General features: G+C 40.4%; 1 protein-coding gene across 8 annotated transcripts in view; it reads right to left on the bottom strand.

Moving 5' to 3' along the window:
- Positions 1–1,771: 1,771 nt before the first annotated feature.
- The window catches only part of LOC121080606 (single-stranded DNA-binding protein 2-like), a 144,973-nt gene continuing 127,960 nt past the window's right edge, over positions 1,772–18,784 (bottom strand). For 3 of the 8 annotated variants that reach the window (XM_040578743.1, XM_040578747.1, XM_040578749.1), the window contains 4 exons: positions 9,244–9,303; positions 5,980–6,046; positions 5,718–5,788; positions 1,772–2,151 (listed from right to left, as the gene is read on the bottom strand). In XM_040578743.1, coding sequence (XP_040434677.1) covers positions 2,056–2,151; positions 5,718–5,788; positions 5,980–6,046; positions 9,244–9,303 — 294 coding nt within the window. In that variant the 3' untranslated portion in view covers positions 1,772–2,055. Of the gene's footprint in view, positions 2,152–2,862; positions 2,969–3,564; positions 3,679–5,717; positions 5,789–5,979; positions 6,047–9,243; positions 9,304–18,784 lie in introns of those variants that run through there. The other 5 variants (XM_040578744.1, XM_040578748.1, XM_040578750.1 and 2 more) reach the window with 3 other exon arrangements.

Here is an 18,784-nt window from a genome sequence, read left to right as displayed (position 1 = left end):
AGAACCGAGTTGCTATCGATTTTTATTATTAGCACAGGGACACAAGTGTGAAGACTTTGATAGGATGTGTTACGTGAATCTGAGTGACCACTGTGAATTAATTTACAAAAGTATACAAAACTCAAAAGCCTTAAAACAAAGATCTGCAACAGAGCCAGGGGCGGGATGCCTTTGGTCTCTTCTCACGGCTGGGAAACTTTGGGCCATGACTCAAAAGTATTACAGGATTTATTATAATTATCTTTAACCACCTTATTGATGTTTGCCTTATGTCTCCCATGCTTTTTTCCCCTGTATTCAGTGTTTAGTTGATTGTAATGTAAAGCAGGTCATGGTCACCCAGCTGCACACACCCTTTGCCTCCTCGCAATTAAGCAAAAAAGGGGAGGATAGAGAATGTCTAAGGAGAGATATAGGAGAAGAAACTGGGGAATATTTGACCTAACAAGAGATGAGAGAACAGCTGGGTATTGTGAAGAGGAGAATAGGAAAGATAAACATGGTTATCTAGTGTTTAATAGGTGTCTGCAGGCTTGTAGAGATATATAGCTATGTAACTACATGAATGATTCTTGCCCTGAGCCTGGTGGAGCATACAGCTGCAGTTTGTGTCCAGGCTCAGAGATGTAAATAGGGGCTTCTCTGTTATGGTAAAAGTGTTTCTCTTTGCATAAAAAAGAGAGGGAATGAAGGGAATGACCCCAGAGGTATGTTCAGAGAAGGCATGCTATGTTTTGAACTTTTTGACTGAACTAGTTCTTGTTTGGTGTGCCCTTTCACCTATGTATAATGTTAATCCAAAAGAAGATGATATTGTTTACACTTTGAATGTCGATAATTGTCTTTCTGTAGATGCTAATGTAGTAGGAGGCTATGATGGGAACGTGTTTCAGCGGTTCTTCTCTTATCCGGAGTAACAGCAGGGAAAGCATTAAAGAGTTAAATCCCCTTGTTTGGTAGGCAGTTAAGAATGTGAGTCAAAATTGCTACTGCTTTTTGTTGTTGGTTCAAGGACACATGGCTGTGAGGATTTTGATGGTATGTGCTGCGTGGATTTTAGGCGCCCCATTGCAGCAACATGTTACCAAAATCTGAGAAAATGTCAGCCTTTTTGGCATCCATTCACTCAATTGGCAGTATTGTTTGTTTGCTATTACCTTGGTTGCTGTCATGTTTGCAAGGGCCCTGCAGAACATGGCAAACCTGGTACTAGCTGTTCAAAAACAAAAAGGGGAAATTGTAAAATTGTACGGAACAAAGACAGTGGGTTATTTTGACACTGATAATATGTCTTAGTTGCTTTTTTTATTTGTTCTATTACTTATACCTTGTTTTTACTTGTTCGGTTTCAAAGGTTCTTTTTGTGCAACAGGAAGGGGGAGATGCAGGAGTGGTCTGCAAACTAGGACCATGCATGGCAATCAGTTAGCTGAGGGGAATGTGCTCGAGCTTGTCCAGACAACAATTAACATGATGAGGCATGTTTACAGAGCACAGGGGAGTGGGAGACGGATGGCGCCAAGGAAAGATAACACCTTGTTGTTAATTGATGGTAGTTAACCACCAATCAGGGATTGCCTAGTATGCAATGCTTAGCTTCAAGAACCAATCTGTTTAAAACGCGCACCTTCTGAAAGAGTATAAAAACTCGTGCTTCTGTACAATAAATTGACATTTGCTTGCATCAAGCTGCGTCCCGTCTCTTCATTCGCCGCAGCATACTTGTACTATTCTTGGCAAAATAATCAGAAAAAACCCTGTGTCCTTAAAAAATACACACAAGCAAATATCAGTGACTATACTGACACTATATTTCAATATTTGAATTTTGACCTGTAAAGGAAACTCATTATTTGTACAGGCTTGGAAAGAAAGCAAAAGAGCTTGTAATAGATGTGTGCAGAATTGCTGTACGTTCACTTTTCAAATTGCAGTTATTATCCATCAAATCATGTTTACTAACCAAAGCATGTTCTCCCTTGTCTTATGTGTATCAAATGTTACTCCTACAATGAAATGTTTTTTTCTAAGTATTATAAGATTTTATCATTATGCTTACATGTTCATTCCAGGCATTCCTGGGCCACCTAAAGCATTCAGCGGGGGTCTCATTGCACCTCCATAGTTCTGCAATGATAACCAAGGGTCAGACTACCACAAAACAAAAAAAAAACAAAACCAAAGAGGGGGAAAGAAAAGACAGCAGGTTAACGATATCCCTACTTAACTGCTAAGTAGATAGGACAATGTAATTCATTCTCTCGGGAGTTTCCATTGTTGACTTAAAAAAATAATATTGTTATCCCCAAAGAAAAAGAATTACATATACTACTCAAACAATGTAAACACAGAAAGAATACTTTAAATGTCAGTTGTTTCAGGAGGAATTATTTACACATACAGAGATCAAGTCAATGACCAGTGAGGGGCAGGTTTTATAATGTATTCAGCTTTTATACCAAGGTAGCTCAAACAAAATAAGAAATTTGGACTGTTCTGAGATTTCTACATTATAAAATCTAAATAAAATTATTTTTAATTAGATTTTGTTAATGAAAAGTGTAACAATAAATGCTTATATTAAATTACACCACATGATATCACTTCTATAACATATAAAATAGCCATTACATTTATATTCTAGTCAGTCTATTCTAATAAAACTAAGGTAACTAATATAAAAATTATTTAATATGATAGTGAATGTCATAACAATCCCAATAAACATATTGCCCAAGGACTATAAAATCAGAGTTTGTGCTTTAATAATATTATGGAAAAATGGTAACAACTGTACTATTGATATGAAACACTAAATTATATCTATTTTTATTTAAAAGAATGCAGAGCAATGTATCTTACCTCACAAGCATAATTCACTCTGTAATCTCTGTTAATCCTGCTAATTTTTTTTGATAGTCCAAAGGAATGGATAATAGCATATTCTCTAAAATGAACAGTTGTGCACCTTGAAGGAGGGGGAAATGATTTACTTTAAGAAAATCCTAATCATAAATCATTATTGCTATTTTCCAATACTAGATCTAATATGCTCTACTTATACTATAAAATATTATACTATAAACTATATGACTCAAGTTTATGTGTGTTCTCCATATTGGTCAGATTCAAAAATCCATGTCAAAATGAAGTCATGAAGACCTGGGAGAAATCCAAAGATTCAAAGTATTGGCCTGGTACTGTATATATGTTGAGTGATACAAGACATTGGTTATCTGGAACTGATCTAGAACTACAAGAGGATGTTCTGTTGTTGCAAACAAAACCCCCACACTTATAATTTCCTTCATTATTAGAAACTCCCAAAAGTGTCCCATAGATAGCTGGTTTGCAATAATAGGTCCAAAGGCTGCAAACCGATGTCTTCTAGATCCAACTGTGACATCTGAAGATAGTATTATTCATAGTGGCTAGTCATCAAGTACTACTCATTCCTGCCTTTTTTTATAATGCTGGCAGACTTATTGGTGTGCATGCTCAGGCCAAAGTCAGCCAGATTAACTCAAACTACCTGTTTAATCTGAGTTATCCTAGATAATTTTGCCTGACAGATTAGAGGATGCTTACAGTAACAACTCTGTCAGAACTGTAGGGCAGTAACTGGTGAGTAGCCAAAGCAGCTAGGCACAGTAACATCCTCAGTTGGCACTACTGGATCTGGAAGAGAACACAGTTTTACTGTAACAAAATAGTAGTTCTTGTATCTATTTTATTTCATTTTCACATCTTAATTTGGAGAGCTGAGCCATTTTCTTTGTTTGGTCTGTCTGGTATCTTCCCTCTTTAATTCAAGAATCATTTGTGTGGACGTGGGTTAAAGATCTTTATGGAATCCTGCAGGGCTAGAAGAATTCTACTCAAACATACTTCTTGGTCATAAAATGTTTTAATTAATACATACATAGGTTCCTTCAGCTGCAGCTATGCTCTCTGCAGAAGTTATTTCCCTAAATTGTTCCTTACAATTTTTTAAACAAAGTCACCATCTCCACTGTTTATCTGGTGGTTGAGTTGTTCATAAAAGTGCTCCCTAACTTCTGGTGGTCAAAATGAGCCAGATTAGCCAAGATTTATTTTTTAAATATTTAAGACAACCCAATTGTTTTTTACTAGAATTCATTAGGGAGCATGTGAGAAGCTCACCAACAGAGGGGACTTGGAATAAGTAGCAAGTCACAGATTATAGGTAGCAGCCTGTTCAGCTGGCATAACTGCAGCTTGAAAAAGCCTGAAACAAAGCCTTTGGAGTTTTTCAAAGACTCAAGGCTTTACAAGTGTATACCACTTTTTGCTTGAAGTTATTTAGTTTGAAACAGTCTAGAATCATAAAGTATAAAATTGAGGTAAATTCTGATTTTGGAGGACTTAACTAACACTATGTGTGTCTTTACACTGAAAAAAGTTGTTTAGTCATGGTTTATGTAGAAGAATGGCTGCAGAAGCATGGCCTTAGAACTCTGAAGATCTGCACAATCCAGGCCTGGTATTAGAATAGGCCTGTAATCAGAATTGTACTGAAGTTGCTGTGCTGAAGTTAACAAGAAAGGTAGCCTTGAGCTATTCTTGAATCCTGAGACCAAGTAATTATGTTGTGCCAACAGGCCGTGGCTGTAACAAGATACAGCTGCTGGGAAAGCAGGTGCAGGGCCAAGAAAGATAGGGAGCAGTATGGGAATATAGGGAGTAACAAACTACAAGGCTGAAGCATAGCAACACAATTAGCTACATGGATAGAATGCTTATTTTAGTCATGATAATTAGGGGTGTGAGAACCGCGCGTGTTTAGAGACTACTAACCAATTATATTTCTGCTTTACGAATATGCATGTGTATCGGTTCTATATAAGTAGTGTTAGAAACTAATAAAGTTGAGCAAGATGCATAACTCATATTGAGCATCTTCTTGACTCTGGTGAACCCTTCTTCCAACAGGTTTATACTGACATAAGTATATGACACAATCATAAAGGCATCAAAGCATTTCTACTGGTAATAGTTTATATCAGTTGGGAAACAAACATATAAATGCTATACTTGATATAAGCGTTTCTATACCAACACATTTAGGGTTTCACATTTACTGCCTGTGCAGGAAGGCAGCAGGCTGATTCTTGCAATTCAGGGTTGCTTCACTCCTTGAAAACAGAGCTAGAGAGATGCTTAAGATTGATAAGGAGGAGAAATGGCAGCATGAACTTCAAATTTTACATTAAAATCTCTCTGGCATTCAACAAAAATCTAGATCAATAGCAGATGAAGAAAAATCTTTAAAGAATTTTTGTGGGATTTTTTACTACAAAGTTTGACTAACAATTTTATTAGATTAATTCTTCCCTCTTAAACAGTGCAATCAATTAGGTTGGGAGGATAAGGAAACATCTACTCAGTCCTTGAGCTCCTTTACAAGCCTTTAGTTATACACTGTCTGGGGGACAAACATAACTTTTCTGAAATAAGCAAGTTACTTATTTATGTAAGTTTTAATTACAACTGTTAATTAAAATAATTTATTCTTGAATTTTAGAATTTGTACAGCTGCAACTCAGAATTAATTCTATAAAAGAGATAAGTTTTATTTTAAAATGGGTTTAGAAGAACAGGTCCTGACACATCTTCAACTCACAGAAAGCCAGAGTAATATATATTGTAAGTACAGATCTTGTAAATAAAGAGAGAGATATATCCATGGAAGGTACCTGTGGTCCTAAAGAAACCATTCCTCTTAGAGGAGTCATTCTCTGCATTGGCCCACCCATGTTTGGATGCCCTGGAAAGATAATTATGCAACTTGAACAGCTATGCAATATACAAGCGCCTTCTAAAACAACTTTAACAAATAATCCCTTAGTTCGAGAAAGAGCTTACAAATTTGCAGTAAGCTTTGAAACATAACAAGAAAGACACAAGTTTGAGATCATAGTACTTTTGAACATTCCAAATAACTATTTCGCACTTCACCTTGCTGCCGTGTTGGGTCCATCCCACTGGGCAATAATGGCTGACTTCCTGGGACAACTCCAAGTGCCTGCAGACATAGAAACAGTATTAAAAGGAGATAATACACTATAATTTGTGATAAACATATAATACAGGTATTTTGTTCTTAATTCTCAAATGTTTCTTCTGAATCAAGAGCAATCTGGAAGAGTTAACTCTCCTAAATGACTAAGACCCTGATTATGGATTTGCACAGACAAAATCTTGGGCTTCCATGGAATTATGTATAAATAATCTCCAAAATATACTCTTGCCTAATTTTCTCTTTTTTTCCCCCAATTCTTCCTTTAATTTACCTTACCTATTTTTTAACCTCAGAACATTACCCATTTCTTGGTTACCTGGTAATTTATCCTAAGCTTAAATTTTTATAGTTTTCCTTTTTAACCATTATTTTAACATCTTCCTTTAAGAGGCCAGAATGTGAAGATTGTGATCTTCTCTGAGGATGAGTCATAAATGAGCCAACTTCACAGCATTCAAAGGGTAAATTAGGACTGTGATGTGAGTGATATTTTAGCTTCCACTCTGCCTTACTCTTGAAGGACATTAGTGTTAAAATAAGCTTATTATATCCATCTACAGGAGAGTAGTACAAGAGTCACAAAACTTGTTCCTAAATCTTGCCTTCAAGTATGAAGTTATATTGTGTTGTTACCTCTACCTCTGGTCCAAATTAAACATTTTTAAATCCCCAGATTTTTATCTGCCCCTTGATTTTATAGAAACCTTTAGGTTTAAGGCTAATTTCTACAGTCTTTTACCTATAGTTTAGTCAACTAGAAAAATGTTGTAAATGGATCTTTGTAGCTGACACATAAAGTGCTATTTAACATTTCAGAACAACAACACATTTTCAGTAAAAATGTATCTGGAGTAAATAAATCTGGTATTATGAAAGTATATATACTCAGGCAATGCAGTTATTGCTTACTGAGGGAACGTTTCAGTTACTCTTAACTTGGAAATACTGTGGTAGTTTTGGATATATACAAAGGGGAACCATCTACAAATACTCCAAGGTTTATTTTCACAGGAGGTAGGAAATTCAAAATTAAGATCCATATTGTTACCTCATTTTAACACCTACTCAAAAGGTATTCTATTGTAGTATTTATGGAATATATATTAAACTGAGAATACATAATTTAAATCAGTTTTATATTTACTTCAGTGGCTCCAAGTCAGGACAATATGCAAGAACACCACATGAAATACAGAGAAGTGCCAAATACTAGTGAAGCAGGAACTGTTCATTTCTGTCAGAGGTGACAAGTGATAAATAAGGAGGGAGGAACTGCTGTAAGCCCATTTGACTGAAGACTTAACTCATGCAGTAATTAGTGTGGATAGTTACATAAAAGACTAGTCCCTTTCCACTGTATCATATTACTTGACAAGAGCAACTGCTCTTATAAGATTAGATGAGCAAATACTAGAGGCACTTTTAGGTGCATTGGTGTGATACTCAGTATATACTAACTTTCCTTGCTAAAAAGTGTAAAACTAGCTCAGAAATCCTTACACAGCATTACAGTGTGCTGTGTACACATGCCCTTTGCTACACTACCCTGCATAAGAACTATAATCCCTACTGCAATGCATTAAGGGATAGAATTATAGTTACAGTGGGAACTTTAACTCTAATTTTTACTGACTTCCATGTAATCAAAATTTTAACCTTAAAGCTGCATCACAATAGTTTATTACTTCCACACACTGCCCATATATACTGTAACTTACAGTATGGCAGAATTGCCAAAAGCAGTAATTCATGAATGCAGCACAATGTAAATGAATTGCAAGAGCTGTAATTCACTAAGATTATGTTACAGCTCTAATCTGAAAATAATGTAATGTACAGACAAAAATAGCTGAAAAATAGTTCTGAAACTAAAACTGCAGGTTGGTAGCACTTTTATAGCATTTACCACATCCAGTTTTTACTTGCCAGTATTTATACAATTCAGAAATGTAGAAAGAGAAATAAAAAAAAGTGAAAGCCAAATGCTTGTGTATCTTTGGCTGACGTTGAAAGGTACAAAAAGCAGGAAGATACCTGATACTGAGCTACAGTATATCTATACCAAATATTTAACTAAAGCCCTAATAATGCATTCTTATATTGTCCCTTGATGATCACTTCAGGAATGTTGTCACCTGTTTCCCTTGTGAGAAAGTAGCTATGCTATAGATAACTTAACCTGCTCTCAAACATCATCAAGAGGAACATTTGAAAAAGTCTTGCAACCTGAAGTGTCCAGCTCACTAAAATTTAAACTTCAACTTTCTGGCAATGTTGTGCCAGTGCTCAAGATCATTTTGTTGATATTGTGCCATACAGACATAAACAATAGCAAGAATTGAGGTTTGAGCAGAAGAGTGTCCTCATCAAGCTGTGACCACAAGAAAAGTAGTCCTGAAAGTCTAAGCTGCACAAAAAGCCCCTATTCCAGCTATCCTATCAACCTTTCCCAATCTTTTAATTGACTCAGTTTCACTTTCCGAGCTCAACTGATAATTTTCATCTGCTTATCTCTACCTTTTCATCTGCTAACTACTGTGTTCTCCTCATCTATCTACACCAAGAACAAAACTAAAAATTTGTAAAAATGCAGAAGTTATCTGCTTCTAGAACCATCTTTTCACAGATAGGCCAATAAAGGTTTCTGCTGACAAGCAGCAGCTCATTACTCATTCTGTAAGAGGCACAGTGTACTTTATGATATCTTTACCTCACCAATAATCTCCATAACTGCAAAGTAAAAATACTTTACACATCTAAAAAGGTATAGGAGGGAGTGGTGCATTTTATGCATAATTAAGTAAAAAGAAATTCATTGCTAACTGCTTAATGTGGTTAGGAAAGTTTACAGAATATAACAACCATGGATACATTCTGCTACCTTCTCAGAGGAGACAGCACTGATTAGTTAAGGTTAATGAAGCACTGCACAAGACAACTATATTATCCCTCTGTAGACAGGCTTAATGCACAATAAATTTTGAGGTGTAGACACTAAGCATAGGAAAGTGAGCTGAGAGTGGCTTGCCTTATCACACAACAAATCAAAATAACCATTTAATGGTCAGACAAAATGGGGTAGAGAGAAACTAAGTGAGTTTTGTATGTCAGAGAAATTGGTAGCTAATGAGAACATTCCCTGTTCTCAATAGGGCACCATGCCCCTGGAAAACAAATGTGCATCAGTGATAAATTCTTACCTGATTGGGTATTCTTAAAGGTGGCCTTGGACCTCCAGGGTATCTAGGGGACATGAAAGGCTATGGAAAAAAAAAAGTAGTGATGAATAATTCAAGTTAGCTTGTAAATACTGTGTTGAGTCATTTGGTATATGGCTTGTTATGCTCAAACCTCAGGAATTCAATTCACATGCTTCCACAGAGCATCCAGTACATTATTCTGCAATGTTTAGCTATAACTAAATAAATTTAAAGATTCTTAATGTATCTATCTACTAAGATTCATTATTTTAAAATATAAAATTTTGCTACAGCTGTTGTGAAGGCAGATATAAACAACTTAATGCATCAACTATGAAGAATAGGAAACCATTTAGATCATATATTCACATCTAAGTTTTTGACTGGATAAGGGGGAATACAAAAGAAAAATGTTCTTGGAAGACTCAAGAGGTAAATAACAGCATAATAATTAGCAAATACTTTCCTTTCACTTTTTTTAATAATACGTTAAAATACAATATAAGATGTAACCTGCAAGGGCATGGATTTCAAGTTTATGACATAAATATCTAGAACTTTGTTGGTGATAGAACTAGAACTTTTGGTCGTGGTGAAGTGTATTAAGTCAGTACTGTACTCCTTCCATCCCTCCATACATAGCTCCATGTTCATTACAACTCTTCCTCTCTCAAAACCAAATATTCGCTCAATTCTCATACCATCCTGCATTCTGTGAGATTCTAGTGGCTCTTCACTACTACTATACTACTTTGTAGCCTAGAAAAAAGTTCAATTCCTTAAACTAATTCCAGAAATAAATGATAAACAAATGGTAGCATCAGCAAATAGCTTTAACATCTCTACTTGTTCCATCTCAAAGTGCGACAGCAATCTAGAAATCTAAAAAGCAAGATTAGTGGCAAGTTTAAGGAAAAAGGCAGAAACATCTGACTAAACATATGATGAAGAGGATTATTTTGCCAAACAATCATACCTATAATTCCAGAAGAAAATGGAGACTAAATGTACACTTTGACTGTGAATACAGGGACAAAAAGACTATTTCTTTAAGTGCTTGAGGGGAAAAAAAACACCTTTCCATGAGTTTTCTTCTCAAACCTTCTACTAATACACTATCATCTTCTCTCCTGTGCCTAAATTGCTGAGCACTGGGAAAGCAAAAATGCCATAAACCTTTATATTATGAAACAGAAGCTCACTTCCATTCATGAAACTGCCTACCAGTCATAGGAGAAATGAGAGATATAAAACAAAGGTGTCTCATAGAACTTCCCAAGAGGAATCTTATATGACAGAATATATTGCAGAAACCCACTCTTTGGGATCTCTTGCAAATAAAACAAATGTACCAAACCAGAAGCCATCTTCTCTGCTATAACTAAGGAACACAAACAGGTCACTAAAACTCTGTGGTCAACACCATTGCTTCATGAGTGAATGGCATATTTGGGCTCTGTCAGCTGTACAGTGTCATAAACTAAAATATCAGTTATCATCATTATTTGCATTATACATGCAAAAATATTAGTAATAACTGGCAACATAATTAGTAATATTTTTAACATGATTTTCAGGAAAAAAATAACCTTTCACATGCCAAAATCAGATGAAAGTTGTAATAATAATCTTCTATATAATCACATGTTCCAAAAAGATACTAGAAAGAAATTTAAAATACAGAGGGTTTACAAACTGGAGAATAAATGTTTAATGACAGTTGTGAAAAGATTACATTTGTCTGCTGGTTTTGGCTGGGATAGAGTTAAATATCTTCATAGTAGCTTGCATGGGGCTATGTTTTGGATTTGGGCTGGAATCAGTGTTGATAACACAGGGATGTTTTAGTTATTGCTGAGCAGTGCTTATACAGTGTCAAAGCCTTTTCTGCTTCTTACACCACCCTGCCAGCAAGTAGGCTGGTGGTACACAAGAAGTTGGGAGGGGACGCAGCCAGGACAGCTGACCCCAACTGACCAAAGGGATATTCCAGACCATATGATGTCACACTCAGCAATAAAATTAGGCTGAAGGTTGGCGAGGGGACTGCTGCTTGTGGATTGGCTGGGCATTGGTTGGTTGGTGGTGAGCAATTGGGGTTTTTTAAGGATACTTTTAGAATCATTTAGGTTGGAAAAGACCTTTGAGATCATTGAGTCCAACTGTTAACCCAGGACTGCCAAGTTCATCAATAAACTATGTCCCTAAGCACTGCATCTATGTGTTGTTTAAACACCTCCAGGGGAGGTGATTCTACCACCTCCCTGGGCAGCCTGTTCCAATGCTTGACCACCCTTTCAATGAAGAAATTTTTCCTAATATCCAGTCTAAACTTCCCCTGGCACAACTTGAGGCTCTTTCCCTTCATCCTATCGCTAGTTACTTGGGAGAAGAGACTGACACCCACCTGTCTACAACTTCCTTTCAGGCAGTTGTAAGGAACAAAGGCCCCCCTGAGTCTCCTTTTCTACAGATGAAACCACCCCACTTGCCTCAGGTGTTCCTCATAAGACTTGTGCTCTAGACCCCTTCACCAGCTTTGTTGCCCTTCTTTGGACACTCTCCAGCACCTCGGTGTCTTTCTTGTAGTGAGGGGCCCAAAACCTGAATACAGGATTCGAGGTGCAGGCTCACCAGTGCTGAATACAGGGGGACAATCACTGCCCTAGTCCTGCTGGTCACACTGTTTTGAATACAAGCCAGGATGCTAATGGCCTTCTTGGCCACCTGGGCACACTGTTGGCTCATGTTCAGCCAGCTGTCAATCAACAGTAACAAGTCATTTTTCCACCAGGCAGCTTTCCAGCCACTCTTCCCCAAGCCTGTGGCATTGCATGGAGTTATTGTGACCCAAGTGCAGGGCCCAGCAGCTCTCCTTGTTGAATCTCATACAACTGGCCTCAGCCCATCAATCCAGCCTGTCCAGATCCCTCTGCAGAGCCTTCCTACCCTCAAGCAGATCAACACTCCCTCCCCAACTTGGTGTCTTCTGCAAACTTACTGAGGGTGCACCCAATCCCTTTGTCCAGATCATCGATAAAGATATTAAACAGAAGTGGCCCCACTACTGAGCCTTGGGGAACACCACTTGTGACCAGACACCAACTGGATGTATCTTCATTCACCATCACTCTTTGGGCTCAGCCAGCCAGCCATTTTTTTACCCAGCTTAGAGTACACCCATCCAAGCCATGAGCAGCTAGTTTATCTAGGAGAATGCTGTGGGAGACAGTGTCAAAGGCTTTACTAAGGTCCAGATAGACAACATCCACAGCCTTTCCCTCATCCACTAAGTGGGTCACCTTGTCATAGAAGGAGAACAGGTTTGTCAAGCAGGACTTGCCTTTCATAAACCCATGCTGACTGGGCCTGATCATCTGGTTGTCCTGCACATGCGACGTGATGGCACTCAGGATGATCTGCTCCATAACCTTCCCTAGTACTGAGGCTGACAGACCTGTAGTTCCCCGGTTCCTCCTTATGGCCCTTCTTGTAGATGGGCGTCACATTGGCTAACCTCCAGTCAAATGGGACCTCCCCAGTTAGCCAGGACTGTTGATAAATGGTGGACTGTGGTTTGGTAAGCTCTTCCACCAGCTCCCTCGGTACCCTTGGGTGGATCCCATCTGGCCCCATAGACTTGTGCATGTCTAAGTGGAGCGGCAGGTCACTAACTGTTTCTTCCTGGACTGTGGGGACTTCATTCTGCTCCCTGTCCCTGCCTTCTAGCTCAGGGGGCTGAGTACCCTGAGGGTAACTGGTCTTGCTATTAAAGACTGAGGCAAAGAAAGCACTGAGTACCTCAGCCTTTTCCTCATCCTTTGTGGCAATGTTCCCTGATGCATCCAATAAAGGATAACTACAACTGTTGTGAAAAAATCTGTCCTCAGACCAGAATCTGCAAATAAGATTATTTGTTAAATTTTTTTAATTCTATGAACTATTCCCTTCTGATCACAATTGAATCAGTTTACCTCACCTCATATTATTTTCATAGAATCATAGAATAGCTTGCGTTGGAAGGGATGTTTAAAGATCATCTAGCTCCAATCTCCCTGCCATGGGCAGAGACATCTTTCACTAGATCAGGTTGCTCAAAGCCCCATCCAACCTGGCCTTGAACACTTCCAATGATGGAGCATCCACAGCTTCTCTGGACAATGGGTTCCAGTGTCTCACCACCCTCATAGTGAAGAATTTTTTCCTTATGTCCAATCTAAATCTACCTTCTTTCAGTTTAAAACTGTTATCCCTTGTCCTGTCACTGGTAAAAAAATCTCTCCCCATCTTTTTTATAAGCCCTTTATATATTGAAAGGCCACAATAAGGTCTCCTTGGAGCATTCTCCAGGCTGAATGTCAGCCTTTCTTCAGAGGAGAGGTGTTACAGTGATCTGACCACTTTTGTAGCCCTCCTCTGGACCCACTCTAACAGGTCCATGTCTTGTGCTGGGGGCTCCAGAGCTGAATGCAGTACTCCAGGTGGGGTCTCACAAGTGCAGAGTGGAGGGGGACAACCACCTCCCTCGGCCTGCTGGCCATGCTGCTTTTGATGCAGCCCAGCATATGATTGGCTTTCTGGGCAGCAAGTGCACATTGCTGGCTCATGTCCAATTTTTCATCCACCAGTATATCCCCAAGTCCTTCTCCGCAGGGCTGCTCTCAATCCATTCATCCCTCAGACTGTATTGATATCAGGGATTGCCCCGACCCAGGTACAGGACCTTATACTTGGCTTTGTTGAACTTCATGAGGTTTGCATGGGCCCATTCTTTAAACTTGTTAAGGTCCCTCTGGATGGCATCCCTTCCCTCAAGTGAATCAACTGCACCACTCATCTTGGTGTCATCTGCAAACTTGCTGAGAATACATTCAATCCCAGTGTCTGTGTCATTGATGAAGATACTGAATAGTATTGGTCCCAGTACGGACCCTTGAGGGACACCACTCGTTACTGGTTTCTGCTTGGACACTGAGCTGTTGACTCTTTGGATGTGGTCATCCAGCCAATACTTATCCAACAGTCTGTCAATCAAACCCCTATCTCTCCAATTTAGAGGCAAGAATATTGTGGGGGACCATATCAAAGGCATTACAGAAGTTCTGGTAGATGACATTCTTTGCTCTTCCCTTGTCCACCAGCACAGTCACTCCATCATAGAAGGCCACTAGATTAGTCAGGCACTATTTGCCCTTGGGGGGGTCATGTTGGCTGTCTCTAATCACCTTCCTGTCACCCATATGTCTTCATATGTCTTCCAGAAGGATCTGTTCCATGATCTTACTAGGCACGGAGGTAAGGCTGATTGGTCGGTCATTCCCAGGGTCCTCCTTTTTAAACCTTTTTAAAATGGTTGTGATGTTTTTTTCCCAGTCACTAGGGACTTCACTTGACTGTCACAACTTTTCAAAAATGATGGAGAGTGGATTGACAATTACATCAGCCAATTCCCTCAGGACCCTGGAATGCATCTTATCAGGTCCCATGGACTTGTGTATGTTCAGGTTCCTCAGGTGGTCTCAAACCTGATCTTCTCCTATGATGGGAGGGACTTCATTTCCCCAGTCCCTGCCCTGAGGTTCAGGGGCTTGAGAGATGTGGGAAGAGAGACTGCCAGTGAAAACAGAATCAAAAAAGTTGTTGAGTACCTCAGCCTTCTCCATGTCCACTGTCACCAGATCTCCTGTCTCATTTATTGGGGGTGGGGGGAGTGTGTTTACAATTTTTTTTCCTTCCTTTTCTGACCAATGTACCTGTAGAAGCCCTTCTTATGATTCTTCACATTCCCTGCCAAATTCAGCTCCAGCTGTGCCTTAGCTTTCCTGAGCCCACCTCTGTACACCTGGGCAGCATCCCTGTATTCTTCACAGGATATATTTCCCTGGTTCAACTGCCTGTGCATTTCCTTCTTACACTTTAGTTTGACCAGGATGTCCTTACTCAGACATGCTTGTCTCCTGCTTCCTTGCCTGATTTGCACATGGGAATTGAGAGCTCTTGTGCACTAAGAAAAATGTCCTTAAAGAGCTGCCAGCTCTATTCTGCTCCTTTATCCATGAGGGCAGTTTCCCAGGGGTTTATACCCACTAATTCCTTAACTGAAAGTTCACTTTCCTAAGTTTTAGGGTCCTGACTATACTTCTCACCTGGCCTATATTCCTCAAGACCATGAATTCCACCAGGGCATGCTACAGCCACTCTTGTCCTCTACAGTAAGTTCCTCTGCATTAGTTAGCAACAGGTTCAGTAATGCTTTGCCTCTGGTTGGGATGTCTATCACCTGAATTAGGAAGCTATCCTCTATGAAGTCCAAGAGTCCCCTGGACTGCTTGCAGCTTGCTGTGCTGCTTTTCCAGCAGATGTCAGGGTGATTGAAGTCCCCCAGCAGGATCAGGGCCTGTGAGTATGATGCTTCCTGTAGCTGAAGTAAGAACACTTCATCAACAGGCTCCCTTTGATCAGGCAGCCTGTAGTAAACACCAGCCACAAGGTTTCTTTTGTTGGCTTGGTCACTAATTTTCACCCATAAGCTCTCAACCTGTACACTGTTGTTTTTCAAGGACAGCTTTGTGCAATCAATCCATTTTTTTTATGCAGAGAACAACCCTTCCCCCCCCCCCCCCCCCTTCCTTGCCTGTCCCTCCTGAACAGTTTATAGCCATCTGTTGCAGAACTCCAGCCATGTGATTCATCCCACCAAGTTTCAGTGATAGCAATCAGATCATAGCTTTCCAGCTACACAGTGGCTTCCAGCTCCTCCTGCTGCTTGCACTGGTATAGAGACACTTCAGTTGGACCGCCAACTGTTTCACCTTTTTGGCGGAACCTTTTTGGAGGGTTGAGGGGCATTCCTCATTCATCTACTAGGGTGTGCTTATCCACCCTGTTGCTTGTGAGTACACAAGTGTCACAGCTTTGAACATCATCCCCCAAGTTCATTAATTTAAAATGTGATTCACTAAGTCAGCCAATCTGCCGGCAAAGATTCTCCTTCCTTTTCTAGATAAGTGGATCTCATCTATCCCCAATAATCTGTATTCATTGAATGACATCCCATGATTGTAGAAACCAAAGCTCTGGTGAGGACACCAGCCACAAACCCAGGTGTTGATCTGCATGATGAGTCAACTTCTGCTTACACTTCTATCCCTGACTGGCAAGATAGAAGAGGAGATCACTTGAGCTCCTTTCCCCTTCACTTGTGCCCACAGGGCTCTGAAGTCCTGCTTGATCTTGCCTAGGTTATGCTTTACCATGTCATTGGTGTCCACATGGAAAAGAAGTAAGGGACAGTAGTCTGTGCTTTTTACCGCTTGTGGCAGTCTCTCTGTGACATCCTGGATCTTGGTTCTTGGCAAGCAGCAAACTTCCCTTGACTCTATACCAGGCTGGCAGATGGATGTCTCCATGCTTCTCAGCAGAGTCACCCACTACTAGCACTCACTGCTTCCTTTTGCAGCTTTTAATGTGTGCAACTGGTGCAGTTTCTCCCTGTGAGTCTTGCTCATTGGTTTCATCCAATGCTAAGATTTTGCATCTGTTGCTGGTTGGTATATATGAGGAAATAGGGTGAAGTGATATCCTATTCTCATGGGTCACTACAGACCATGGCACCTCCTTCTTCAAGGTGCTGTATGTTTGCTGTTGATGTTCCTTGTCTGGTAGTCCTTGGAGGTCAGTGCCGCAAGGCCCTAGTATTTCTTCTTGCAATGCCTCAGTACTCTATTTCTTGCTCCCCATGTCTAATACAGCATAACTGATTTCCTCCTGCAGCTCCTCTACCTGCTGCCTGAGTGCCTCCACCAGAGCACACCTCCCACAGGTGGAACTTCCACCCTCCTCCACCCAGGAGTGTGGGGTACAGACTTTAAAGCCCTCCACCTGGACAGCAGCTTCCTTGATAGGAATCTCTGTCTGGATGGCTGCCTCCACTCATTGCAGGCTAGCCTGGCTAGGTAGATGGTTCCCAGTTGCTGCAGAGCACAGCCCTCACCTGATCTCTGCCACCATGCTTCCAATGATCTCAAAGCACTGCTTAATATGCCTTTCTAATTCCCTGGAGGCCTCAACGTGCTCGGTAGGCATACACAGACACCAGCTAGCTGGGGAGACCATGGGTGCTGTAGCCTAAGCCTGCTGGTGAGCAGAGCAGGCAGCAGCCCAACTGGTAGAGTGTGCCGCCCTACTGAGCAAAGTGCTGCACGGGTCTCCTCAGGCACTGCTCCCTGTTTGCACGTGAACTACCACGCTATGCCCTGGTCGCTGACGCTCCCTAGCGGTTTGAAATAGCTGCGGGGACCGCCAGCACCACCTCTCTCTGGCCCCTCTCATGAGATCTGCCGGACGATCCCTCCACACACACAGGCCAAGGGTGCCGGGGGCCCAGAAAACCCCTCAGACACCCCCAGGTACCTTATAAGCCTTGCACTCCTCTCAACACACGGCAACAACAACTGCTGCTGTTCTATTAGAACCTTGTGTAAAACTGACTGCAGATATTATATGCATCCTCGAATATCTAGACTTGAAGGTAAATAATTGCTACACTTTTATTTCATTCCTACTGCACTCCTACTATTTCAGTATCAGATAGGGCTGCAAAAATAGGGATGAAGACTAGGTCGTGTTGATCTCTGTAGACAGGTATACTGAGACATTTGCAAATTACTAACTCTGATGTTTGAAAATGTCCTAAATTATTGTGTTAACATAGTAGCTAAGTGCTTTCCTCACATTGTAACTCCATATACAGCACAGATCATCAATGTAATGAATGTGGCTGTATTGAGTGCAGGTGGCAAGGTCTTGGTAGCAGGAGGGCTGCAGGGGTGGCCTCTGTGGGAAGAGGTCAGGGGCTGCCCTGTGCTGGACACAGCCAGTTCCAGCTGGTTCCACAATGGCCCCACTCCAGGCCACAGTTGAGCCCATCAGTGGAGTTGGTGGTGCCTCTGTGAAAACATATTTAAGAAAAGGCAAAAATGCTGGACAGAGACAGAAGGAGGGGGAGAAAGTGAGAAACAGCAGAGGGAACACCAAGGTAAGAGAAGGAAGGGGAGGAGGTGTTCCATGGGACTGGAGCAGATATTCCCTGCAGCCCATGGAGGAGCTCACTCTGGAACAGACATACCTGACAGGAAATGTGACTGGAAGCAAGACTATTTTAGATGAGAATTTCAGACATGTATATAGTCATCTTATCCTTATCGAATCTGAGATAGTTTTATAATTTCTATTGCCAAAGTAATTCATAATCTTTAAAAACAATTTTTGTCTTATGGCATTCCTTTTTATTTGTGGAAAAACAAGAAAAAAGATAAATGAAATTACTTATCTTTGATTACTCAGGAGAAATGTAGCTAACTTAGGAATGAACTGCACACGTGAAATGGGAGTTCGGGCATTGCTTGTTAGTTCAGTAACAATTGCCTGACAGTTGAAATACAGTGTGAGTGGAGTGAGATAGCCACAACATGCTAGCATGACCCTGTTTTGAAAACATATTAGGTGCCGATGCTTCTGCTTCTGTAAATAAGCTTATAAG

This window comes from Falco naumanni, chromosome W (genome assembly GCF_017639655.2).
Source record: "Falco naumanni isolate bFalNau1 chromosome W, bFalNau1.pat, whole genome shotgun sequence".
NCBI classification, from domain to species: Eukaryota; Metazoa; Chordata; class Aves; order Falconiformes; family Falconidae; genus Falco; species Falco naumanni.
Note: the sequence above shows the minus strand (reverse complement) of the source record. Positions and strands in the feature narration are given on the sequence as shown.